This window comes from Actinia tenebrosa, unplaced genomic scaffold (assembly GCF_029948245.1).
Source record: "Actinia tenebrosa isolate PJP-AT-01 unplaced genomic scaffold, QUT_ActTen_1.0 PGA_scaffold13__45_contigs__length_12533684, whole genome shotgun sequence".
NCBI lineage: Eukaryota > Metazoa > Cnidaria > Anthozoa > Actiniaria > Actiniidae > Actinia > Actinia tenebrosa.
Genome location: NW_028292573.1, coordinates 11,712,785 through 11,739,109, shown reverse-complemented (window position 1 = coordinate 11,739,109; position 26,325 = coordinate 11,712,785). Strand labels below are relative to the sequence as shown.

At 38.9% G+C, this 26,325-nt stretch overlaps 2 protein-coding genes across 6 annotated transcripts; one reads left to right on the top strand and one right to left on the bottom strand.

The window, feature by feature from the left end:
* The first annotated feature begins 1,805 nt into the window (after window positions 1-1,805).
* Window positions 1,806-10,205, top strand: LOC116290134 (sialin). The gene is made up of 10 exons (XM_031697129.2): window positions 1,806-2,146; window positions 2,304-2,337; window positions 2,626-2,825; window positions 3,378-3,465; window positions 3,915-4,010; window positions 4,575-4,711; window positions 5,429-5,578; window positions 6,408-6,540; window positions 7,457-7,701; window positions 8,306-10,205. Exons 1-10 carry the CDS (start codon window positions 1,892-1,894, stop codon window positions 8,537-8,539), a joined length of 1,572 nt encoding a protein of 523 aa, XP_031552989.2. The 5' UTR covers window positions 1,806-1,891; the 3' UTR covers window positions 8,540-10,205.
* LOC116290147 (protein Wnt-8b) lies at window positions 9,261-26,325 on the bottom strand. 5 transcript variants are annotated; one of them, XM_031697143.2, is made up of 7 exons: window positions 26,245-26,325; window positions 25,847-25,956; window positions 19,632-19,812; window positions 13,189-13,222; window positions 12,834-12,984; window positions 11,708-11,970; window positions 9,261-11,205 (listed from the first exon to the last, which is right to left on the bottom strand). In XM_031697143.2, the coding sequence occupies exons 3-7, from the start codon at window positions 19,706-19,708 to the stop codon at window positions 10,726-10,728; spliced, it is 1,005 nt and encodes a 334-aa protein (XP_031553003.1). In that variant the 5' UTR covers window positions 19,709-19,812; window positions 25,847-25,956; window positions 26,245-26,325; the 3' UTR covers window positions 9,261-10,725. The 5 variants fall into 5 exon arrangements, with proteins under 5 accessions (XP_031553003.1, XP_031553002.1, XP_031553005.1 ...); XM_031697142.2 differs by lacking the exon at window positions 26,245-26,325 and having other exon boundaries at window positions 25,847-26,080; XM_031697145.2 differs by lacking the exons at window positions 25,847-25,956; window positions 26,245-26,325 and adding an exon at window positions 25,410-25,642.

Here is a 26,325-nt window from a genome sequence, read left to right as displayed (position 1 = left end):
ACCTTGAAAGTGAGTAGTAGAATCTTAAAGACAATACGCTTTTCTACAGGTAACCCTATGACCTTGCTTTCCTGAAAAGGTAATAAGTCGAGCAGCTGCGTTTTGTACATGTTGCAATTTTTGTGGAGAAGTATTTAGCAGCCTCTCGCGATCGCGTGCCAAAATCCGCCAAAATTCGATGGATGCGCGCAGCCTAATCGATGACTAATCCTTTATTTTCAGTGGTAAATTAAAAATATGATAGATCCCTTTTAAACTGAACTCTTTATTTAATGAACAGCTATAGGTGGACGGTCCCGAAAATTTCTTCCATGTTAATTCTAAAGCAAAACTCTCAGTTAGCGAGCACACCGCAAGGTTCGTTCCGAAGGGATTCACTTAGGGGCGAGGTTAAAACAATCGTCCGGGACCCGATTATATTAATTAATTTTATTGTACATACCCCCACCCCCCTCAGAGACCTGTTCAAAAGCTTGATACTGGCCATGGGGGTGTGTAGTGGCAATTTCTATACACAAATATGTTTTTTTAGCATACATGCAGACAGACAGTCCATTCATTTCTGTGATTTAGCTTTTAGTTTTGGAGATATTTGGGGACAAAATCTAAGATTTCACTTCCAGAGGTGATGGGTACCGGGTAACACCACCCCTCCCCCTAAACCGGGTACCGTGAGATGACAATTGTTTTGCCCTCATCCATTAGGTACCACTAATAATGGCATTAACAACATCTGAAAGTCACGATTCTTATTTCCAAATTCTCTCTCGAGTTTTTTTTATTTATACTTGGATTGTTTTTAATTCTGTTCATTGAGTAATTTAGAACCATCCCTCCAGACATTGGATATACAGACTGTTCGAGGGTGACAAAGTGCATGAAGGAAATAGAAGAAAGCCATAAGAACTGGAATGTCGCTGGAATATACGAGCGCAGTGACTGGAATAGAATGGATTGGTTGTGACTGAAATGGATCGCAAGTGAAAGGGCCGCAGTCAGTGTCGACTGAATCTTGAATCACCAAAAAAAATTTTTTTTTGGAATTTTCACCATTTGAAAGGCCATGGATAATCTTATTGTATAGCACGAACATACCCAACTTCTAAAATTTGTTTTCCTCTTCTATTTGCCCGACTTTTGAGTGTTTTTTCATTTTGGAAAATCAGGAACCGTACATAGATGGAATGGACTGAACTTCAGTTGGCTGGATCGTACGGATCGTAGACGTCTTTTAACACCGAATTTGCAACTTTTGTCTTATAGTTCTTATTTCATTATTCATAACTAGTGATTCTATTCCGAAATTTTGCAAAAAAAAAAACTGCAAAAAAATTTTTTTTTTCATGTTTTGGATTGTGGCAGTAATGAAAGTCCCGTGAAGCCGATCAGCAGCAAAGGCTTTTTGAAAGGACTGTATACATCATGTGTCTATAGGTGACTCTGTGGATCGCTACTTTTTCTACGACTAATTTTCCTTCATCAAGATGCTACTGAGATAAATTGGATGTTACATGGATGTGACTGGAAATGGATTGGTTGTGATTGAAATGGATTGCATTGGATAGTGGCAATCGCATAGACGTCAATCTGAAGCATTTTAATAATATAAGAAACGATACAGACAGACAGTAATTCACGACGTTTCGAGGTCATGCTCGAAATTCTTAGTAGTACAATTTGAGCTAATTGTCCAAGTGGGAAATGCGAAAGGGTTGTGTGACACTATATTGTGTGACATAGACGTTACAGTTACTTCCTCCTTAAAGGGACTGGGTAAAAGTCACGCTCGACCCTCGTGACTTTCAAGGAAAAAAATGGTGGAATTCACTAGAAGACCTTAAAGTTTCCTTTCTTTTTATCAAGCGCTCTTTAATTTCATACCAGTCTTGATATGATGGACAGCACAGAAGAGCTTCTCCCGGGTCGTCCTAGAGAAAACAGCCGTAATTCATGCTCAGAATGCAGCATTCCTTGTCGTTATTCTTTAGCTTTTTTCGCTTGTTTAGGGTTTTGTGTCGTGTACGCTTTGAGAGTGAATCTGAGCGTCGCTCTTGTGGCAATGGTTAATTCTACTTATAGCAATAGCAATGCCGACTCACAAAACCCTGAATGTGGTAGTAGCAGTGGTTCAAGCCAGTCTTCTAAGGTAAGCTTTGTTCGAGGTTTTTTTTTTAATGTTTTCGCCTTTGACAAAGGGAGCCCAAGGCATACTTTTTATTAAATACGTGTCATGAGAGTTTGTTTATCAAGTAAGAAAGGAGATTGATTTTACCCAGAATCTTTTGATTATTCTTTCTTAAAAGGATGGAGAGTTCAATTGGGATCAAGAAACGCAAGGTTGGTTGAACTTGGTACGAAAAGGAAAATCTTTACAGATAAGCTAACAGGAAGGGTATTCTGGATGGCAGATTCCAATTATTGATTAAGTAACGGATTAAGGAACCAATCAGATTGCCTCAATTTGATCTGGACTGTCTTATTACATTACACTATGACATAATAAAATTTGAATTTTCGAAAGAATGTTCAAAAGAATTTGATAAGATCATTCAGGTTTTTCTGTCAAGTTTGATCTTGCTCTTAAATTATTTATCTCTAACATAATACGTTTTTGGCATTCTCCAGGGGTCATTCTCGGGTCCTTTTTCTATGGTTACATAGTAACACAATTACCTGGTGGATGGTTGGCATCTAGATATGGTGGCAAACATTTGTTTGGTCTGGGAGTTCTGTGTACTTCTGTATTTACATTGTTGACACCTATAGCTGCACGTCACAGCCTTGGTAGCTTGATTGCACTGAGAGTACTGGAAGGACTTGGAGAGGTATATTGTATATTTTGACATTATCGTTAGGGAATGAATGGGAATAGAATGGGAGAAAACACCTAGAGGTATCAAAATCTTGGTACATGTACCTTATTGATCACATGCTCACCGATCAATTCTGGAAGCACTTGGTGAATTAAGAAGATTTTGATATTATTATTAGCCAATGGATGGGAAAAGAATGGAAGGGAAAAGCTGGAGGCATTAGAACCTTGGTACCTTGATTGCTAACAGAATTCTGGAAGGACTTTTAGGGTTATAGTTTGATTTTTGCCTCAGGAACCGATTTAAATGAAAATGAAATAGGGATATAATGGGAGGATAAAGCTGGAAACATTAGAAATTTAATTCTTCACAAATTTCTGGAAGGACTTTCAATTGGATGAGGAAGTGTTGATATATAGCCTCATATACCTGTAGTGGAGGGGCTTAATGAAGGGAGACATTTTATATTGTGAGTATAATAATTGTTAGGGATCATGTTGATGGCCGGGGATGAGATAAGTTCTGGCTATACGACTGAGGCAGTATTATGTGTTGATTATCCAGGGTGTGACGTTTCCTGCCATGCATGCATTGTGGGGCAGCTGGGCACCTCCTTTAGAACGTAGCAAACTTGTCACCTTGACCTATGCAGGTACGTTATGTTGTCTTCAAAACACAGCCTGAACATGCTTTTCAGAAATTGACATCTATGTACTACTGTACATATTTACATGTATGGAGATTATGCAGGAATTTATTCTGTATTGAATTAATGACTACATGTACATCTTCATCTGTCTATCCACACACCCACCTACCCATCCATCTATCCATCTATCCTTCTATCCATCCATTATTTCATTGGTCTATGCAACTTATTCCATTATCAAGCCATCAATATTCCTAACCCATATATTTTTCCTCAAACTTTATCTAACCTCTCATATATTCATTATTTGATTCATCCATCCATTCCATTATCTTTCCATCTATTTGTCCAAATATGTCCATTTTTTCATTCTTTTATTCATTTTCTTATTCTCCTGCTTAGATATCTCCGTCATTTAGATTTTTCAAATTTCCTCTTATTTACTTTTCCAGGTGCACAGATGGGAACCATCATTTCTTTACCCATCTCAGGAATTTTATGTGGCACAGATTTCCTTGGAGGCTGGCCTTCCGTTTTCTACATTTTTGGTAAAAAGCTTGAATTGATTTATATTATATCTTATTTCTTATTGGAACATGTTTAAATTATGTGGACTACATCTTAACATGAATAATTGAGTTGATTTAGATGGTTACATGGAACACAACAACACCATACAGCTATTATATCTCAACACTTACCTCTGTATTCTTGACCAGTAAAGTTATAAATGAGAAACACCAGTCTTTCCAGTTATTCTTGAATACTGAAATGCTATATCCTATAGTATATTGCCTATCACCTTTGGCTCCCACAACTTTTAAAAGAATAAGTGTGTACCACCTAATGCAAACTAAAATAAAAAATGCAGCTCATTAAATCATCTTTTAATTACTTGGTTATATTCTATTAACTGTCTCTTGTGTATTTTGTTCTTGCTTTTGCAAGATACTGATATTTATGACTGATATTTATGACTGTTATTTATGACTAGATGAATGATAGTCACTAAATAAAAAACTAACTCAATAACAATTTTGACTTTATTTCATGGATTTAGAGATTACCCTCTTACTAGTGTATTTACAGATGTACTCATCTGTTTGTTGTAGGTGCTGTTGGTATCATTTGGTTTATAGTGTGGACTTTACTTGTCTATGACAAACCTGCAGACCATCCTAGAATATCACTTGAAGAGAAGGAGTATATCATTAGTTCAATAGGAAAGTCCCAAGACATCCATCAAAAGGTTAGATAATGCCTTTGAGCAGGGTTGATAAGACCCTTTTGATAAATCCCAACATGCCTTATTTTCTGCTTTTGATGTTGGATTTACTTCTTTTGAAATTTATTTGTTTTTTGATCAATGAAATAAAAAATAAAAATAAATAAAAATAAATGTGATGTCAAATCTGGAAAATAAAGCATTCAGAGATTCATTCTACTCCTGAAACTATTTGAAATATCCTGGAATTTGAAACCCTTTATATATGACACTTGGAATGGCCTTTGAAAAACTGTAACAGTGGACTATCAGTCAGTCGGTCAGGAGTCAGTTTTTTACATTTCCTTACATAGCATAAACATGATCTTTATACATACGCTATAATTTTATTCCAAGATGGGATGATTCTTATCGCATGTAGGCATAGGGGTGCTGCACTCTCAAGGAAAAAGATTTGTTTATTTATATTTCTGAAGTTGCTTTGCTCTCATCCCAACCCCTGATAGTTATCACAGTGATCATCATGATTTCAGGATCCAGCTATTGTGAGAAAAACGGTTCTCAATGTGCTAACTTAATCTTTTTTTAAACTAAAATGTTAGGCAGAAAATCCAGGGTTCAAAACACACCAAGAAATCAGATTTTTTTTCACAGAGAGTAGCACTTTCCTAGTGGCTACCAAACCTGTAGCCCATTAAGAACAAATTTCATTAAAGGTCTTTTTTTTTCTTCATGGTTCAGGAACATTTCACACCATGGTATAAAATCTGGACATCACACGTTGTCTGGGCCATTATTATAGCACATGTCTGTAACAACTGGGGATTCTACACGTTTTTAACATCATTACCTTCATATTTCAAAGAGGTTCTAAACTTTCAGATAACACAGGTATGTATGCATAGAAATATCTGACAGACTGGATTGAGGGAGGGAGAGTAGGAAAGAGGGAGAAATGAGTAGGTGGAGGGGTAGGGGATGGAGGGGTAAAGACCAGGGGTAGGGAGGAAAAGAGGGAGGGAGAAATGAATAGGTGGAGGGGTAGGGGATCGAGGGGTAAAGGCCAGGGGTAGGGAGGAAAAGTGGAAGGGAGAAATGAATAGGTGGAGGGGTAGGGGATGAAGGGGTAGGAAAGAGGAATGGATAGAGGTCAGGGGTAGGGAGGAAGGGAGGATGCGAAAGATGAATTGGTGGAGGGGGAGTGATGGAGGGATGGAAAAGATGAATGGATAGAGGTCAGGGGTAGGGAGGAAGAGAGAGAGAGGGAGAGATGAATGGACGGAGGGACAAGGGATGGAGGGGTGGGTGATAGGGGGATGGGAAAGAAGGGTTGTAGGAAGGATGGAAGAAAACAGCAATGAGGCGCGTACTACAGGCATGTGAGGTATCACTGCTTGATGGGATGGATAAGTGGTTCAATTGCCCGACTTATTGATTGATTACCTAAATTACTGATTCACTGATTGATTGATTGAGCTATCGTCCATTTGACTGACTTTCTCTCTTTGTCTCTCACTGTTTCTCTCTTACTGATTGACCGACCTACTAATCGACTGATCCACTATTTAACTATACTGCCTGACCATCCAACTGACTGGCTGACACATTTCTTTACCAATACTTGATGTCATTACATCCTTGAGTTGCTCCCCAAGTTTCATTCCTTTCCAGTCTTGAGGAATACACTAAATTAAGCGCAATTAAAAATCTTTTTCAACAGAATGGTATATTATCAGCTGTGCCGTATGCTGCCCAGTATACCATCATGATATTAGGCGGACAGCTTGCTGATTGGCTGCGCAACGAACGAATAAGTACCACAACTGAAGTTAGGAAGGTGTTTACTATTGGAGGTATGGTTCTGTTTTTATTAACGATTAGATTGAACATGTTATTTGTATGTGTGCGTTTTTTATATTTGCAATACGAATAATTCTCCTCATGTATCGCGCTTTGAACATCAAGGGTGGATTCAGGTGTCTAGTCACCTCCTTTGGAGTTAAGATAATAAGAATAGAGGACAATGTAGGAGGTTACAGGTCACTCCATTGAAATCGTTCTGGTGCCTTTAGTGTGTATGTGTTTTTTATTGCTAAGTTTTTTTTTTGTTAAATTGACTGAGGTATATTAGCGTACATACCATGGTGTGACGCTCGCAAATCGTGGATTCCCATGTCGGAAAACAAGAGAACACAATGTGGAACTCCGTGTTCGCTTAGTGCACACATTGAACATTCGTTATCAGAATGATTGCTTCTGCGCAATAGATGGGAGTTTTGACTAGGACTGCTAGACATTAGTCCCGATGTATGCTCATTTCTTTCTTAAACTGAGGTTGGCATATCCATTCAGGTTGTGGAAACGTCAGGTCACCAAAAGAAAACCATTTTTCTAAAGACTACTCTCACCAATGCAGTTACACCCAACAGACGATCTTGGGTTCAAACTTTCTATTTTATTCCCAAATCTTCTCTTACCTGATGTCAATCACTACCAATAGTAGTCTTTCTAAAGACTAAATTCACCCAGACAATCACACTCAACACTCATCATACGATCCTGGGTTAAATCCCTTCACTTTACTCCTGAATATCCTCTCTTCCTTTTTGTCAGTCACCACTGACCAAAAATAGTCTTTCTAAAAACTACTCTCACCCGGACCATCACACTCAACACTCATCATACGATCCCGGGTTCAAACCCTTAATTTTGAAGCATATCAGAAAGACGTTTCCTTGACCCACGTGACCTGCTTGTCATTTCTTAAAGGACTTTTGGCTCCCGCGTTCTTACTGGTTGCCACAAGTTACACAGGCTGTGACGATAAGGCGCTATCGGTAGCGTTGTTCTCCACCGCTCTTGGTATAACAGGGCTGGTTTCGTCAGGTTTTAATGTCAATCATCTGGATATTGCGCCAAGATATGCTGGGGTCTTGATGGGCATAACCAACGCTTTTGCAACTATTCCTGGCATAGCTGCGCCCTATGTGACTGGGTGGATCACCAACAACGAGGTGAGAGTTAACTAGCACATTGAAACCTCTCTAAATCGGCCACGGCTGAAGCATGGCTTGCGCAGCGGTGAGAGCGCTCGCCTATCACCAATGCGACCCGGGTTCGAGTCCCGCCGGGATCGGTGTCGAATATGAGTAGAGTTGTTTATTGGCGCTCTCCTGTGCTTCGAGGGTTCTCCGGGTTCTCCGGTTTTCCTCCCTCCGCAAAAATCAACTTCCAAATTCCAATTGAAATTTCAGTGGATGGAGAGCCACTCTGTGGAATTGCCACTTCTAAATCCTTGGTCGATACAGCCGATTTGTATGAGAACATATATTGTCCTTGTTTTAACGAGAGTAGCACTTAATCGCCAGTGGCTAGCAAACTTGTGGGCCTCGTTCCGTGATCAAATTAGAATTTAGAAAGTTATTTTTGCGGAGGTAGTAATAAGAAGTGGTGGAAGCACGGGAGAGAACCACATAACTCTACTCACGTATGATGGCGAGTCTCGGGTGATCTAACCCATTACCTCAGAAGGCATTGCAACGCACGGCACGGTAACGGTGCTGAATATGAGCAGATCGTACTCTACTCGCTATTGAGAAATTTACTCTTATATTTTAGCCTACTCGTGGTCAATGGCAAAAGGTATTTTATTTATCTGCTTTTATCTATGTGATTGGTGCTTTTTGCTACACGATTTTGGGGACTGGTAAAGAACAAAGCTGGAACACTCCCGAAGACGAGCTACTCGTACATGTGGATCTTCCCCGTGAAGAACGAACTCCTCTGCCTATTTTTAGGAACGAAGAAGCTCCCGTGGGAGAAGACAGCCATGTTAAACCAGCTGTTGTGTGACATTTGTTGTCACGAAATTAAATTGGATCCTTTCAAGACAGAGAAATATGGAGAAATTAGATAAAAGTTTTAGTAATGCTTAGTAAGCTGTTGCGTGACAAAGCCTGTCGCAGAATTATATTAGATTGCGTGACGTGATTGTTGTATTACACTACAAGACGTCCTTCCAGACATTGTTGCTTGTCATCGTCAAAAGCACACAAAAACAATCCACGAATTCTGATTGATTGGTCCGATATATAAAGTTAGATTTTTAAAAGCCTTTATTTGCTATTTAACAAACATTATTCACAGCACTTCCTATGATTCACCTTATCTACGTTTATCTTTATTTCACCGAACTTCATCGAACCATAATTCCTTGCGCTAAAAAAAACCCCGGTTTTTATGATCTTTCTGACAACGTTTTAAATATTCAAAAAATAATATATTATTTAATATATTGACAAAAAACAATAAGGAGCTATAAATTAACTATGGTAAATCTCGCCATCCGATTGTTCGAGGCGCATGCTTGAAGCTCGCCGCACACGCGCGTTTTCCATTAAGTAAGATATAAATTTATAGGTTAAAAACATTATACTTGAAATAATATTTTTGAGATTAAGTCACGCAAGTGTAACGTGCATCTTTTGGTGTACTGCAGGGGGAAAGTGGATGAGAGGAACGGGAATGAGGATAAAAGGAATGGGACAAGCAGGGAACGGGAGCAAACTTCAGATTTACTAATTATTGTTAATGTTTATTAGAAATAAACTTTCTGACAGATTTTTAGAAAGTGTGACAAACTTAAAGTTTTAGTGAACTATCAAAGCCATGACTGCATCGCTGCATTATTTATCATAGCATATTATACTTAACGACATATATTATTGCCTTTTTTACATCGTACGCTCAGATATTTTATTAGAGGGGTTTTCATAAACCCGTGAAATACACACTAGCCTAATACAAATTAGTAGACCCTAATTCCATTGTGTTCTTTTGTTATCATTTCACTATTGCACACTAACTAATGTTATCTGTTTCGCACGGCTTTATGAAAATCACTATTCTCGACTTTCACATCCCCATAATCCTTTGCGTCTGGGGTGTAACCAGAGGGTAAAAACCCACTTATTTTGCTGAAGGCTGATCAAACAATGTTAAAAATACCTTGTTTGGTATCCAAAGATAAAATGAAGAAGTAAAAAACAGAAAAAGATAGAAGCTTGAAGACGTTTAAGGTAAATTTTAAACATTTTTTCGTAACTCAATGCATTTTCTGTAAGACCAAAACTCTTCATGATCTGTACGCGCAAAAATAACTTGGAATAAACTGATAATCAGTATTGTACAGATAAAAGCAGGTATAGTATAAATTCAATTAAGAAATCTTTCAATTTGGGACATTTTTTGACTGGTTACCCCCAAAAACGCAAGGCATTATGGGAATGTGAAAGTCGAGAATGTTAAAAAAAAGGAATTTTGTAGTTTACACTAATCTTATTGCAAACCAGTCTCGTACCCTGATCTCCTCGGTTTTTTCCCGCCGTGAAGAAGTTGTTTCCTTCGAGAAGGGAACCGAGGGGGTCTGTGTACAAGAATGAATTAAGTCGGTTTTTTCACACTAGAATTATATTTATAAATGTACATCTTTGTACGAAATATATCTAACTAAATTGTCTCTGCCCAGGTTCCTTTTGGTCTGCGACATTTTACTATTACACGTTCACTAGTATTTTCTATTTTAAATCCTTCACTCTAGCACGAGAAACCGAGCTCTCGGTTGGCTGTTAAATCGCGGACTCACCTAAATGACTAATATTTATTTTTAACAAATGTAAAACTTTTCTAGTGTTTGTATAAAATTGCCTTCCTTACAATCTCCATCAATATACGAATGTGTATTTTGGACGTGATGTTTTTCCATTTCAAACTCCGAGGTATTCTTTCCCATTAGAACAAACTTGCAGTGAATATGGACAACTTGAGTAACAACTTGCTCCCCTTATCACCACACCTTATTGTCTTATTCTGTAATGGAATTGTCTCTAAACTGCCAAGTAACATTTGTATAGAATATCTTATCTTAGACTGAGCCTTACAACAACGCCATGATTCATCCATAGTAACCCTTCCATCGATATTACTAACGGTCGTTCTATAACCGAGCTTTTTCTATATTCTTGTATTCCTTTCTCGTTTTATATATTTCTCGTGCATTTTGTCTTGACCTCCGATCGCCTACAGGTCTCACATTTAACTTTGCAACACCATTCAAACTTACAATGACAAATTACTCTTTTTTTCTCAATAAAGTTCGTAGAAGTCAATCCACAAGAGCTACATATTTTACGACACTGATCGAGGTTTTTCTTTGTTCCCTCGCACACGCGTCCGATCATTCCAACAGCACCAAAGGTCATGTTCCGCTGACAATAGTCCGGTGAAGACTCCGTGTATAACAGATTTGTGTCTTTTTTGCTTATAGTTTTAAACCCGTTGGATCCTTTTCGTTTTAGTTTGTTTCTTATGATACTAACTCGCTTTGCTTGGGTGTATTTTTTCTTCAAGTAGTTGCCAACCTCTTCGAAAACGGCCAGTTTTCTCCAACAAGTGACTGTTGTACAAGATCCTGTCATACCATGGCAGCGACACTGTTTCTTTAGTGTGGTTCGTACGGCCTTTAAAAGACAAAATATTTTTGGTACTTATTAAAAATTTCTGATTGGTCAGTCAATGGGCGTGCGTTCTCTTTTTTTTTTTTTTTTTTTGATTTTTATTGATTAATTAATTTATTTATTTCTCGAAGAAAATACCTTACGTGTCGTGCTTCTACACCACTCTCGTGTTCTGCCAACTGCCAATCTTGCCGCTTGTTTTATAATTACACACGTGCGTGCGTTTTCCATTTGTTCATGAGTTACAAAGCGCTTGCTTATTGGCTGGCTATCGTTATGAAAAATCAGAAGAATGGCGCGCAAAACCGCTGAAGCATTTTTATTAGAGCAATATAAAACAACCGCTTTTGTCTTTGTACTTTGATGGAATAACATCCTACACAGAGAAGTGGACACATGAAACATGCAGCAAAACCTTTACCATCCTTTTTTACTATCCTTTTTTAAATAGCTCACGGTATACAGGAATTGTACCATCATGCGCAAGAAATAAGCTCACCCTTACCTTTCGTCCAACTTCATTATTGTGTAGAATCAATAGGGTTCTTGCACCATTCCCTTTATCTATGGCCTCCAAGAAATGTTTCGCCATTACTTCACCAAATTTGATATTCTCATTACATCCGCCCCACCAATTGCCTTTAGCAGCAGAGTCCTTATTGTGAACGCACGAACAGTCTTCAAACTTGCCCATGCGACAGTCTCGTGTCAGAGAGTACGTTACGCCCGCAGTTGTGATACTGTGCGCAAACGCTGTTTCACGAGTTGCTAAAAGAAAACCGTTGAACATAGTTAAAAAATAATCACAGAAAGGAATTAAGTTGTCAAAGTGTACCCTTCTTCCACCCAATTATCCTCACCAAGAACACTTGCACACACTCCATCCCTTTAAAGTCTTCCACGCATACAAGCCCTATATTGGTGATCTGGGTCACAATATTGCGCATCTTCTTAAGGTGCAACGGGATCAGTGTTTTGCGGAGCCAAGTGCATTGCCACTCGAACTTAATCTCTGCGAATTCAGTTGCGCAAAAACAATGTCTAGACTGTTAGAAAACAATCTTGGATTCCGGGTTCCATATCTTACATTCTAGATTTTTCGTTAATTATAAATTCCAATGCATCAAGGGCCAACGTCTTCGCTGCAAGTTGTCACGCTGCTTTTCGTGGACCTTGTTGTGAAACTCTTTTTTTTACCGTTCCTTGATTGGCAATTCAACGAACTTTGCATTGAAGGGATCTGAGATTAAAATCATAGTTCCTTAGATTCCTTTATTTTAAGTCCTTAAACTAAAACACTAAAAATGAATATAAAGGCCGTCTCAGTTGTTTTATGTCATTAGGTTTGGCTCATGTGCAGTTCAATGCTTGTATTCGGCCATAGGAACAAGAGGCGTATCCGAGTGCTTCACTTGGTTTTCGAGTGCTCTACAACTCCCAGAGCGTTTACATCAAGGTACAGAGACACAAGCAGCCGTCTAATAATGCTTTTATAATATATCTTAAAACGATTTTGCGCGAACGTTTCTCTGACCACTTATATGGACACGGTAGACCACCAATTCGCACGCGCGTCATATCTCAAAATAATTTACAATAGTAAATTGACGTGTGAGTTGGTCAGTTCTTACCTGGGATGTTTGTCCAGTTAGGTAGTTTTATCTTGACGTTTGTTTCAATATTCAAGGTACAGTTCCATTTTCTATATCGAAATTGTGACCGGCATTCCTGTAGTCCCATATTTGCCCCATTTCTGACGCTGGTCAAAAGTTTGTCGTAGGCCTAGAAATAAACAAAGAGGATTGTTTCGATACAATCTATGAACCATTCCGAGGTTGAGGAAAAGACTGGGCCGATTTGGCATCGCAGTGCATTGTGAGACTGTTTTAGGAGACGACAGGAAATACGTACATGTCATAACTTACAAGCAAATGTGAAAACTCAAAGAATAAAACAAGTGAAAATATAAGAATCGAAAAATCTTACCTCTCGACCCCGGTGAAAAATTTTGAAAATATCTCTGAAATAATAAGACAAACCGTTAGTTTTCGTTTTGGTGGCTTCCTGCATTCTGCATCTCTTATGAGAAGAGTTTTTTTTAATTATTTTTCTTGTCTGGGTTCTCCGGTTACTCTTTACATAAAATCTACCACATCAAATTCCTATGCAAACTGTAAGTCAGTTGTTGCTTGACTTAGATCAGCCCAGAGGTTGTTTCAGGGTTCGATCTGTGAGTTAGCCATGCCCTGACTTAGATCAGCCCAGAGTTTGTTTCAGGGCTCGATCTGTGAGTTAGCCATGCCCTGACTTAGATCAGCCCAGAGGTTGTTTCAGGGTTCGATCTGTGAGTTAGCCATGCCCTGACTTAGATCAGCCCAGAGGTTGTTTCAGGGTTCGATCTGTGAGTTAGCCATGCCCTGACTTAGATCAGCCCAGAAATTGTTTCAGGCCTCGATCTACCGTGAGTTAGTTGCGGCCTGTTATGTAGTTTGGGCTACCTGTGGTGGTCACGTGATTGCGGTGTGTGACCACATGGCGGGGAGCAACGTATGTAAAACGTTTTAGTTATAATAAAATAAGTTGGATAACACCACGATTACCGTTGAACCCTTAAACATAACATTGGCGACGAGGATGGGATGTAATCGATTGGTAGAAATGAACGAAAAAGCGACGGCAAGTGCCGAAAATCAACCTGGAATAAACAGTCTTGGCCCAGCAATGGCGAGTTGTTTTGGAAGAATGAACGAGTTCAATCCCGACAACGAAGATTGGTTGACGTATGTGGAGCGGTTGGAAATGTTTTTCATAGTCAATAATGTCCCAGAGGGCAAAAAAGTCGCAAGTTTAGTTACCTTAATGGGAGGTAAGATGTATTCGTTGTTAAAGAATTTAACAGCCCCAACCAAGCCAACCGAGAAGTCCTATAAAGAAATAGTGGAAATCATGGCGAGACACTTGACGCCCAAACCCATTGTCACTGCTGAGAGGTATAAGTTTCACAAGTATGAGCAAGAGGAAGGCCAGTCTGTAAGAGATTTTCTAGCTAAGATTCAGAAACTAGCAGAAACTTGTGCTTTTGGAGCGTTTCGTGACGAAGCCCTGCGAGACAAGTTAGTTTGTGGTCTGAGAGACAGGTCCATCAAAAGGAAATTGCTGGGCGAAGAAGATTTACCTCTCAAGAAAGCCATAGAAATTGCTGTGGGAATGGAATTGGCAAATAAAGAAATGAATCAATTTCGCACTGAATCATCCCCAGTAAATTATATCCAAAGGGAAGAGTGTTTTCGATGTGGAAGAAGTAACCATTCCCCAGAGAAATGCGTTTTCAAAGATGCAGAATGTCATGCCTGCAAAAGAAAGGGGCACATTAAGCCAAAATGCCCTGAAAGAGGCAAGAAGGGAACAAGAGTCAAAACACAAGATCTGAGGAAGCCAGTGGAGTTGAAAAAGAAGAAGAAAAAAAATTCTAGGATCAAGTTGGTTGGCCACCAAGAACAAAGTAGTGAGTCTAGTGAGTCTGAAAGTGGTGATAGTGACCAATATAATCCCAATGAACGGCCCATGTGGAACCTCAGTCTAGATAAAACCAGAAAACCTGATGCAATTATGGTCCCAATTACTATCAATGACACTCCCTGCGAGCTAGAATTAGACACGGGAGCTGCAGCCACTGTAATACCAGAGAAAATGTGGAAAGATCAGTTCGGAGCAAAACCACTACAGAGATCAGCTGTTATTTTAAAAAGCTACTCAGGTCATATCATACCAGTAGTAGGGGAGACCCTAGTTCATGTCAAGTATTCTGGTCAAGAAGCTGATTTGCCAGTAATCATTACTAGAGGTAAGGGAACAGCATTAATGGGGAGAGACTGGCTGGCAAAAGTGAGATTAAACTGGGAAGAGATAAGTAATATCTATCGAGTCAATTGTCCAAAGCCTACATTAGCTGATTTAAAGAAACAGTACCCAACCTTGTTTGATGGGAAACTGGGCACCATCAAAGGAGTTACTGCCAAACTCCAATTGAAAGAAAAGGCAACACCTCAATACTTCAAGCCACGCCCCGTACCCTATGCTCTCAAGGATAAGGTGGCTGAAGAGCTAAGTCGGTTAGAAGAAGAGGGAGTTCTGAAGAAAGTTGAAAGTTCTGACTGGGCTACACCAATAGTACCAGTATTGAAACCTGATGGTTCAGTCAGAATTTGTGGAGATTTTAAGGTAACATTAAACCCATACCTGGATGTACCTGAATACCCAATGCCTACCCCTGAAGAACTGTTTACTAAGTTGAATGGGGGTGAGCTTTTCACAAAGCTAGACCTCAGTAATGCCTATCAGCAGGTTCTTTTACATGAAGAATCACAGCCCTATGTGACAATCACTACTCACTTAGGACTGTACCGATACACAAGGCTTCCTTTTGGCGTAGCAGCGGCACCGGCATTATTTCAACAGATCATGGATAAGCTACTAGATGGTTTGAGTCACACTGGAGGGATCCTAGATGACTTGATAGTCACAGGAGAGAACACTCCCCAGCATACAAAAAATTTGCATGCAGCTCTGAAAAGAATGGAATCACGTGGAGTGAAACTGAAGACATCCAAGTGTAGTATCATGCAGCCCAAGATCGAGTATTTTGCTTTCGTAGTTGACAGAGAGGGAATCCACCCCTCGCCAGAAAAGGTACGAGCGGTGCAGAGGGTGCCAGAACCTAAGAACAAAACTGAACTGCAATCTTTTTTAGGATTAGTTAATTATTACAGAAAGTTTATTCCTAACATGTCCTCACTGTCAGCCCCACTCAACCAGCTGTTGGCTAAGGATGTTCCCTGGGTTTGGAGTGAGGAATGCCTGCAAGCTTTTCAAGCCTTAAAGGACACGTTAACGTCATCCAAAGTGTTAGTCCATTACAACCCAGCACTGGAAGTACAATTAGCAGCAGATGCCTCTCCTTTTGGCCTAGGGGCGGTGATTTCTCATGTCAGTCAAGAAGGTGTGGAACGTCCAATTGCTTACGCCTCTAGAGCATTAACATCGGCAGAAAGGAACTATTCAGTGATAGAGAAGGAAGCCTTGGCCATAATCTTTGGCATAAGGAAGTTCCAACAGTTCTTGTATGGGCGTAGGTTCACACTTGTGACCGACCACCAACCCCTCACATTATTGTTCGGTCCAAAAAAGGGAATCCCAGCTATTGCAGCATCAAGATTACAGCGATGGGCAATACAACTGTCAGCCTATCAATATGATATCAAGTATAGGTCCTCCAAAAAGAATGCAAACGCCGATGCATTGTCAAGGCTGCCAGAAACAGAGTCAACCGAACTGGATTTCGAATTCGATGAAGCTGGAGCAGTCAACAAAGTACAGATTGAAAGAGTACCAATTGATGTCAACCCATCTGTACCACAGGGGGATGTAAACTCACCAACACAACAGCTGCCAGTACCCCAAAGAGATAGAGCTCTGCCAATCTCACCTATACCAGTCCAACCTGAAGCGAAAGGGCAGACCCTCCAAGAAAATCCCTCAGAGGTGATATCAACAAGAGATGCAGCAGGGAAACCAAGTCCTAAACCACCTTCATCAGGTCGACGTTACCCACTACGAGCGAGGAAACCACCTCAGCGTTTGATCAAAGAGTCATAGGAACATTTGACATTATGATTTAATTTGTTTATATTATTGGAACAGTTGTTGATTGTTTAGAACATTGAATTTCATAAGGAAGGAAGGAGTGTTATGTAGTTTGGGCTACCTGTGGTGGTCACGTGATTGCGGTGTGTGACCACATGGCGGGGAGCAACGTATGTAAAACGTTTTAGTTATAATAAAATAAGTTGGATAACACCACGATTACCGTTGAACCCTTAAACATAACACGGCCTGACTTTGATAAGTCCAGAGAATGTTTTAAGGCTCGATTCGTGAGTGAGTTGAGCGCTGACTTTGAACAGCCCAGAGGTTGTTTCACGGTATTCATAAAAATGACGATTACATGATTGATGATGTCAGAGGAGAGAGAAAACAACATAAAGTTCTGTGATTAATATTTGCGTGGTTTAATTTCGCTCACAAGCATTAATTAAGGAAGTCAAAAGCACAAATGAATCAATAGCAATGCTTTGAGATCTGCTCTGTTCAAAAGTCCCCCGGCAATAATCTTTTTACTTCCTTCGTATTTCGATAGGGCTGAATACTATACTTCCGGATCTGTTTCTCCGGCCTGACCCTGGCACTACTCGATTTCCCTCTCATCTATGTAGCCTGATCAGCTTCGAATACTCTTAAATAGGGCACTGATGTAGAGTGGGTTATAAAGTGCGCACCGTGGACTTTCAATGATAGCAGTTGAGAACTTAGTGAAGGAACTACCGACGTTAAATATTGGTACTTTATTTTTTGTCCGAGTCAGGGTTAACTCTCTTAACCTGTTAGTCTTAGAGGAGAAAGGAAAACCCGCGAATCCTGGGAACCGAAAAACCTGGCTATAGTACAGCAGCCAGACTTTTTTTGTTCCGTATCCGATAGAGAATTAATGTGTTTATTCACTTTTTGCATTTCTCAATCCAAACAAAGAAGTATGCATGCATGTCTCTTGACTTTTTGTCAAAATGTTTCCCATTTTAGACAGGTACAGGCCTTTGAGTGTTATTACCTTTTTCATGCATGCTTAATATATATATAAATATATACATAGTTATATTGATATGAGTTCATTTAAAGTGAAGAGGTCTATTTCGCTATTTACTATAAAATAGAGTGCATACGATATAGAGTGAAGTCAATAAACCCTTGCAATAGATATTAGACTAATACACTTTAGTAGACCCTAATTCCATTGTTTTCTTTTTTGTCTATTTGACTATTACACGTTGACTACTAATTTTCATTTAGTTCACGGGTCAAATGCCTTCACTATCCTTCAAAACGTTAACTAACAAAATTGTACAAATTAGTGCAAAGTTTCGTAGGTCTACTGTCTACTGAGGTCTACTGAACTCCACTACTAATTTGAGCACTGAGTTTGTGCAATTTCTTACAAATGGTTTCACGGAAACTCAGTATGGTATAGAATACGTTTTTTTAATTTCCTGAAAATGGTGCTCGTAATTAAACGACTTTCCGGGTCACAATACCAGAACAATACCCAGGAAATCTAAATCATGTCATTCTTCTTGAAATTGATTTCTTTCTTTACTAGTATTTATAGTATTAATGCCAGTACGATCCAAACAAAGAATCTCATTCCCTAGAATCGAAAAACTGATAACAAGTCATATTCATATTTGAAGCCATGTTTAAACCCGCACGCAACACAAAAATTTAGTAATCTAATGGCTTATTGATTGGAGTCTAGCTATGTGCGCGAACTAAAAAATTCGATAAAACATTGGCAAAAAAAGGTCGAGCGGTTTTTCTTAGTAATTTGTTTATGGAGTTAAAATAAGGTCAAGGCCAGGATGGTAAAAGACTTGATGATCAACAAATACCTTGCCATCGTATATTTAATAACAGTTAGTGGGTATACTAAGATAACAAACTGACTATTATTGTCGGCTAATTGCTTTGAAAACGATTCTAAAGTTGAAAGGAATTCACTAAAACTACTAGATTTATACATCATTGGGGTTCACTCGTGTACCCAAAAACCTACCCTACCCTACCCCCAAGGGAAGAAACTATGGTTTGGTGGGGACGTAAAAAACACTCTCCTTAACCTCACTGGTATAGGATTTGTACTACTGAAAAGCAACTGAATATAAGACACTTAGATTAGAGGAAGGTCCACAAAAATTACTATCGCATCACAGGGAATATATGTTGTACGTTCTATAGCATTGAAATGTCAAGACTGTTGGGGCTACTAACCCTACCCCTCACAGGAAAGATTTCTCCTGCCATCTAGCACTGAACCAGTTGACAGTAGAATAACTATGCTCTAAACAAATTTTAAACATAAAAGATAAATAAAATCTCCGGACAGTACCCCTGATAAGTAAGATTTGTCACACTATCTTATTAAGCAACGAATTAGTGTGGTTCTAGATTTTGCATAGATTTTGAAGAGAATTTGCAAAATTCGGTCCGGTAGCACGTTCACACGGAATCCAAAAGGGCCACGTGGTTTAGGTACACTTTGTTTTTATTATGCTATATATAAATAAGATACCATGTTGATCTTCTATACAACTAAAAGCTTTTTGACCTGATTCGGGTTTCATTGGTTTTGCCAAACCCCTCATAAAAAATGGAGCAATTACGAGCTAGTTTAAAATCTGCTCAAACGTGCAAACCGGCGTTTTTCCATTTTTCTTTTCGTGTTAGTACCGAAACCTCTGTTTTTTTTAAAACAAATTATTTCAAAGCAATAACAACAAATTTGATTTAAAAATTAAATGGAGCGACTGTTAGATACTTACTGTTTCTTAACGCACTGTCCTTGATGCAGGACCAACACTATGCAGCATGTTAGTACGCATTGAATCAACAACTTCATGATTGCCTTCAAGTTTCTTCAACTCTCCCTCCGTCAACGTAGTAGTACAAGTCTTCACCGTCACTTTCTCGGGATGCAAGCTATCCAAAGCGATTATTCTAGTCCTGTAACAAGAAAAACAAACCGATGTCTTAGGAACGTACGAACGTGATGGTCGGTTGGTCTCTCCTTGCGTTATAGGAATTTCATTTAGATCGATCTTTTAACAGTTTCATCACGGGCTTGGTTTTGCAAGCTCTTCCCTTCACAAATAGATCAATGATGAAAAGTTGGGTCAAAGGCTAGCGCGGTTTCTCTGCAGTTGAAATACCTTTAATTAAAGTGGTTAATTATAAGGTTTAGCGAATCGTATCGACCATTTTTCTCTGACCTCGAGTGACTCATGCACTCGCGGACAGTTTTAATCGTCCTGTCAAATGAGTATGTTTGAATCTTGCCGTTCGTTTCGGCTTCTTAAAAGAAATGATTGGCCGGGTCGTACGGAAGCCTGTCTCTGAGAAGGCGTTGATTCCTTAACTAGAAAACGTCTTAGCTTTCAATACATTACTTCTACAATACGGTGGCTATCTTGCCAGGGTGAAAAAGCAAAACAAAGATGACGGACAATGTATAAAGTTTCATGTGTTTGTCTTTTATTTTAAGGGTAAAGGTAAACGATGTGCCGTCTTAATTTATCTTTTGCTGTATTATCTTGTGGCGAGCTGTTAATATCAATCGACTTCACCACTGTAACAAAGCTTTATTTGCCCCTGGACGCCCCATAATGCCTTGCCATCCAAGATGGCCGCCGTATCGTCGAAGCAGTACTCAGATACTAAATACAGATGAAATATAGCTCAAAACGAAAAAATAATCCATTCATTTTCGTATTAAAATGGGCCTTCAACCAATAAGGTACTGCATTGAAGGCGTAAGTGAGTGAGCTCCAGCATGAAAGAGCCCTCATCAAATGAGGCACATAGAAGACACTGGTGGCTGAGCTCCAGCATGAAAGAGTCTTCAACAAATGAGGCATATTGAAGGCACAAGTGGCTGAACTCCAGCATGAAAGAGCCCTTCGGCAAATGAGGCACAGGTGGCTGAGCTCCAGCATGAAAGAGTCCTCAACAATTAAGGCACATTGAAGACACAGGTGGCTGAGCTCCAGCATGAGAGTCTTCAACCAATAAGGTGCATTAAAGGCGCAAGTGAGTGAGCTCCAGCATGAAAGAGCCCTCAACAAATAAGGCACATTGAAGACACAGGTGGCTGAGCTCCAGCATGAAAGAGTTCTCAACAAATGAGGCACATTGAAGGCACAGGAGGCTGAGTCCAAGCTTTAGAAAGCACCTGAGGTACAGGGTAATCACAGGCCAGCGTGTGACCCCCAGATTTTAAAGGGATCTCCAAAAACTGGAAGGATGCCGACGAAAGTAACCTAAGCTTGCAGCTTAGTCGATGCGGTGCCCAATCAGTAAGGTCTCCATTAACGATCATGACGCGATCATGAGAGTATTTTTGGAAGCATTTTACTCTGGGTTGAGCTAGATTTAACAGGAACTCAGAGCAGGATTGATGTCCAGTTGGTTTACATCTTATATCACTTATATCATCTTTGACCACCAAAAAGAAGGCGGAAGCTGCTGTTGAAGGCCCGACAGTGTTGACAAAACAAAAAAATATGAAATGTGTCTTTAGTTATTTCATATATATATTATATATCATATCTTGATTCAGTAATTAAGGAAATCCTTCATTTTGAATTAAATGTCCGAACTTGTTTTAATACTGGTATAGCAAATCGAATGACGTCAATTGTGGAATAAATCAAATATTTTCGTCCAAAAACGATTTGCTTTTTCGTTTTTGCTTACTTTGTTTGGAAGACAAAACGACAATAATGTCAACTGCGATCCATGAGCGTTAAGTATTTAACCTTTATATTCATAAATATAAAGGTTTTCAAAATTTGGTTGCCCTAACATTTCCTTACATGTCGAAAGGTTTGTTTTACGCGGAAAAAGAAGTTCGAATTTCATTTGAATGACGAGTTTGCTGCACGAACTGTGACAACGATGTATGACAAGTCGTGGTGTTGATAACAGCGCTTACACAGACCACCAACCTAGCTTGCCAAGCTACATGTTGTATACAGTGCATGGTCCTTTGGACATATTTGGCCGTGATTTTATCACTCTCACTTCCCCTCCTGTTGAACATTACAGTGCCCAGCTTTTGCTTTGTACCTCTAATGCTTCTAGCTTGCCAAGCTACAAGTTGTATACAGTGCATGGTCCTTTGGACATATTTGGACCGTGATTTTATCACTCTTCCTTCCCCTCCTGTTACACATTACAGTGCCCAGCTTTTGCTTTGTACCTCTAATGCTTCTCATTTGACCATCTACCCACCCCTTAACCTAATCCTACAAAATAACCAAATTTTTTCGCAAAAACGCCCAATAATTTCAATGTTGTTTTCAATGTTTGTTTTTTCATATTTCTCGTCACCTTTTACACTGAATTCCCATTTAATGTCAATGCTTCCCATTTTCCTCTTATGTAAATAGCCTTGTATTCACGAGAATTTCGAGAACATTCCATTTCCAATAACGAATTTTGGGCGTCTTACTAGGTATATGACATAACTATTAGTCGGCATATATATTTAACCAATAAATTTGTGGTATAGTAATAATACGTGCATTGACGCTCCGGTCCAACAACGAACTCGAATATGGTGCGCAAAATGCTGCTAATCCAATCAATGTTTGTATTGGGCGCCGTCATAGTCACGGTTAAGGAGTTTCTCAAAGTCATACAAGATTACTTTGAAAAACGTTCTATATTTTTCTTTATTTTTCTCTATTTTATCAAGAAAACAACATTGAATTGTTTGCTACCTTTACATCGTATTTATATATCATATCTTGCATTGATATTATATCTATTTATCTCAAGTTTTACTGATATCTTAGGCATGCATATTACTTAGTTTCTTAAAAATTACAGATATTTGATATTACTTAATACACAGATATATGTAATGCACTTTTGATCCGATATACTTATGTAAAAATACGTCGTATTATAAAGTGTTTTTTAAAGTATTTTTATAAGCGTGGGATACTCTAGTTCTCCTTGTTATACATAGATATATAGTTTACTAGTATGGGAATTATGGATGGCTTGCAACCCATTTCCCAAGATATTGAAAAGACATGGAGGCCATGTTGGTGGTATAAAGAAACAGCAGAGTTTGACAGTCGTGAGCGTGACGCCGATACATATATCTAAATCAATAACAGTCCGTTCAATGTTACACTTTACAGATCATTCCTCGAGTAGATGAGTCGATAACGTATCGGTTTAATCTAGCGTGCACGACAGAATGTTGAAAATATTACCGAGTTCTTTCTTTATTCATCTATATTCACGATAACCCTCGATTTCCAAGGTTTCTTGCTGCATGAAATTTAAGGGTTTTCATTATTGCTCCACGAAATGCGCTCCTTGGGATCTTGCCTTGGAGAATGTTTGTCAACGTAATCTAACTTCATTTCACGGTTGCAAACATTTTTGCCTAGTTTCTAGTTTCTCCGTTCCAAATCAGACGTGAAACTCAAAAAAGTCTACCGAAGATCGGTTAACAAGTTGAAAGTCGTAAAACTATAGTCTTACCTCGTCAGTCTTCACTTAAAAGAAACGTTCTCCGCCTATGCCACAACACTTAATGTCTATCTCCAAACACATACACGCACAATAATACTGGATGGACTAGATGCCCTTTTGAAGTTCAAGCTATGGGGACCGGTTTATGTAACTTGATTACTTCATGAGATCAGATTCTGCTAAGGAAGCACTTGAAAATTGTCGAGAGAAGTACTTGATTGAAGATTTTTGTTCCCATCGGTCCTTTGACGGCGTGTCAAGCCGCGGTACCCGAAAACAGAACCAAAACAGAAGTTTGTGCTACTCGGGGATAAGACAGATCACACAAACACTGCAGGCTACTCCAACTGACACAAATCACTGTGTTATTGCTTGAGGTTATTGAGAACAAAAAACAGGCAATTTAACTTTCGAAATATAGATGTTTATCAGTAGTTTAAATTTGGACGCTCATTAGTTATCGTAGAAGTCTTTCAACAGGCTTTTAAAACTTCACGAAAATAGCTGGCATTGATACTTGTACTAGATTTTGCTGCGAAGAGTTACGCGGATAAGATGTTGACCATCAGTACTATAGTATATTTAGTTTTTTTTTTTTTTCAATTGAATTGCTTAAAAACCTTAAAAAGCACTTGAATTGATGCTTCTGAAAAACTTGAAGTTTCAAATTAAGAATTACAGTGATGTTATTTTGTGGTCGACTTGCTAATGATGTTAAAGTTCATTTAATTATCTACTGAATCGATCTTGTGTCGTTTGCAATTGCCACTGAATGCATGCTTAATAGGAAGTGATCCTTACAAAAAGAATACGAATGATTAATGATCAATGACAATTCTGTTTCAAAAACGAGACTGGTTGGAATCACTTGAAGAAGTCTTTTCTCGAACTTCAAGTGTGGGTCTTAACCGACCATCTTCTCGAATCGACTGCTTGCTTTACGGATGCACATTTCTCGCAATAAGTGGTACTTCAAGATTTACAACGTACGAAATAATCTCTTATATGTGGTTTGAATATCATATTTTGTTACCATTCTACTTAATGAAGCATAAATGCTTACTTGGATAAAGTAGAAAATGCTGTAAATAAAAACCTGCCGACTAAACCCCGGGTACCGACTGCCTGTCTACCCCGGGTACTGGCTGATCCTATCGTTTTGATCCTACACGAAGAGCGCAGCGTCTCCTTAACAAAAACATTTAAAGTTAGTTCTCGGTCGTGAGTAAAACATTTATTATTTTTTATCACATTAAACTAAACTAAACTAAATTAAACTAAACTAAACTACATGATTAAAAAGCCTTGTTCTTCATTGAGAAAGGAGTTTCAGATCACCAAATGGATGAAATGCCATGCATTTTGCCAGAAAAATAGACGATTTCACACTAAACTCATTGGGATGCTTATTCAAACTGTTGATTTTTAATTTCTTGGGTACTACGTATTACATAACAGTACTACATATGACTGGAGTACTTCAAAACGTTCAAGGGGCATGAAGACTGAGTTACCAACCAAAACAAAATCGTGATCAGCAAAGGATGTGAAATCGATTTGTTCAGTTGTCACGACTCTTATAACCAGAACAACGAAATACTTGGATAAAGAAATTAGTAACAAGCTGAGGCTTAAGTACCTGATAGAAGTGATGTTTAAAATAGAAACGATCAAGAACCAGGAAAAAAATCACTGACTTTGAATTTCCTTGTGATATTTGATGATAGGAAGAGCCTACCAGGTATTGCAGTTTCTGCTGAGTGGCTAAAATTATCTTACCAAGTAAGGCCTATGTATCCATTTGCCACAGCAAAAGCAAAAATTGGAAGAGTAGGCGGCCTTAGGCCTAATGGAAGCCTGAGGACTATAAATGGTATACAATTTAGCACTGCACTTAGACGTACCGTGGATATCTACTTTACTCGTATGAAATCCTTCTGACATGTTCTGAAAATCTTATGGAGTTTGACTGAGACGATCTCAGACACTGAAAATCAAGTAAGATTGATAAAGCATATTTAAGTTATGGGCAACAAAATTCGCAAGAGTACCTCGTAATATTGGAATCTGTTGTAAAAGGAAGGTCAAACAGACTTTAAAATCGTCCCAAATTTCATGTTGTTCAGTTCTCGCTAATTCAGTAAAAACTCATCTTGCACCTTATTTGACAGCGAGGTATTCACTGCAATACTTGCTATTGAGTCGAGGATCTTTACCCGTAAACCAATTATAGCCAATTTAATCCAATTTCGCTGGAGGGAATTAAGGTGTCCATAGAGTTGGGTTCAGTGGATATGCGGTCTGGTCCTTGATGAGGTTGTCTGCCAACTCGCCCGCGCATCTCGCAACTAAAACATGACCTTGAAATATATTTCAGTGCTACATCTTACACTCTCTAATTATACGACTTCAGTTTGCAATGTCGTGAAGAAGATTATTTTAAAAGTCTTGCCAATAGCTAGTAACGATTCTGTCAAACAAAACATACCTTATAGCCAATACTGAGCGATGAAATCATTCATCTTTTTCATTCTTCTACTTCGTTGCACACCACATTTTGACCCTCATATTGATTACTTAGCCAGTGAATTCACGATCCTAAGCAATATAAACAAGTATATTTCAATGTATTTGTCGATACACACTGTTTCTCTGCTAGGCCAATGCAACGACGACGAGTGGCTGATGCGATGATACTCGAGTTGTGGTTAATGTTTATAAACTGGGCGTGGTTTTGATTTCTGGTTTTGACGATACAGAGCCTCGCCGGCTCAATAGTCTTCTGCGCTTAGGCCGAGGTCACTGAATCTATTCGTTTTGAAGCCAGTGTAAACTTGATAATGCGTGGATAAGTTTAGACATCTGGGGATTTGGAAACCTTAATACCTTATCTACAACTTAGGCCTTTTGTGTTATGCCACTCCAAATACCTTGCATCACGAACAATTAACGATAGATCAGTCCAAT

Bases quoted from the DNA above. Each gene is read 5' to 3' on its own strand.
- LOC116290147 (XM_031697143.2), bottom strand. From the start codon at position 19,708: ATGAAGTTGTTGATTCAATGCGTACTAACATGCTGCATAGTGTTGGTC. The intron at 12,985-13,188 runs GTAAGATTTTTC...GTTTATTTCTAG, and splicing joins TTTTTCACCGGGGTCGAGAG to GCCTACGACAAACTTTTGAC. The intron at 11,206-11,707 runs GTAAGGGTGAGC...TGTCTTTTAAAG, and splicing joins ATAATGAAGTTGGACGAAAG to GCCGTACGAACCACACTAAA.
- LOC116290134 (XM_031697129.2), top strand. From the start codon at position 1,892: ATGATGGACAGCACAGAAGAGCTTCTCCCGGGTCGTCCTAGAGAAAAC. The intron at 3,466-3,914 runs GTACGTTATGTT...TTACTTTTCCAG, and splicing joins TGTCACCTTGACCTATGCAG to GTGCACAGATGGGAACCATC. The intron at 5,579-6,407 runs GTATGTATGCAT...CTTTTTCAACAG, and splicing joins TAAACTTTCAGATAACACAG to AATGGTATATTATCAGCTGT.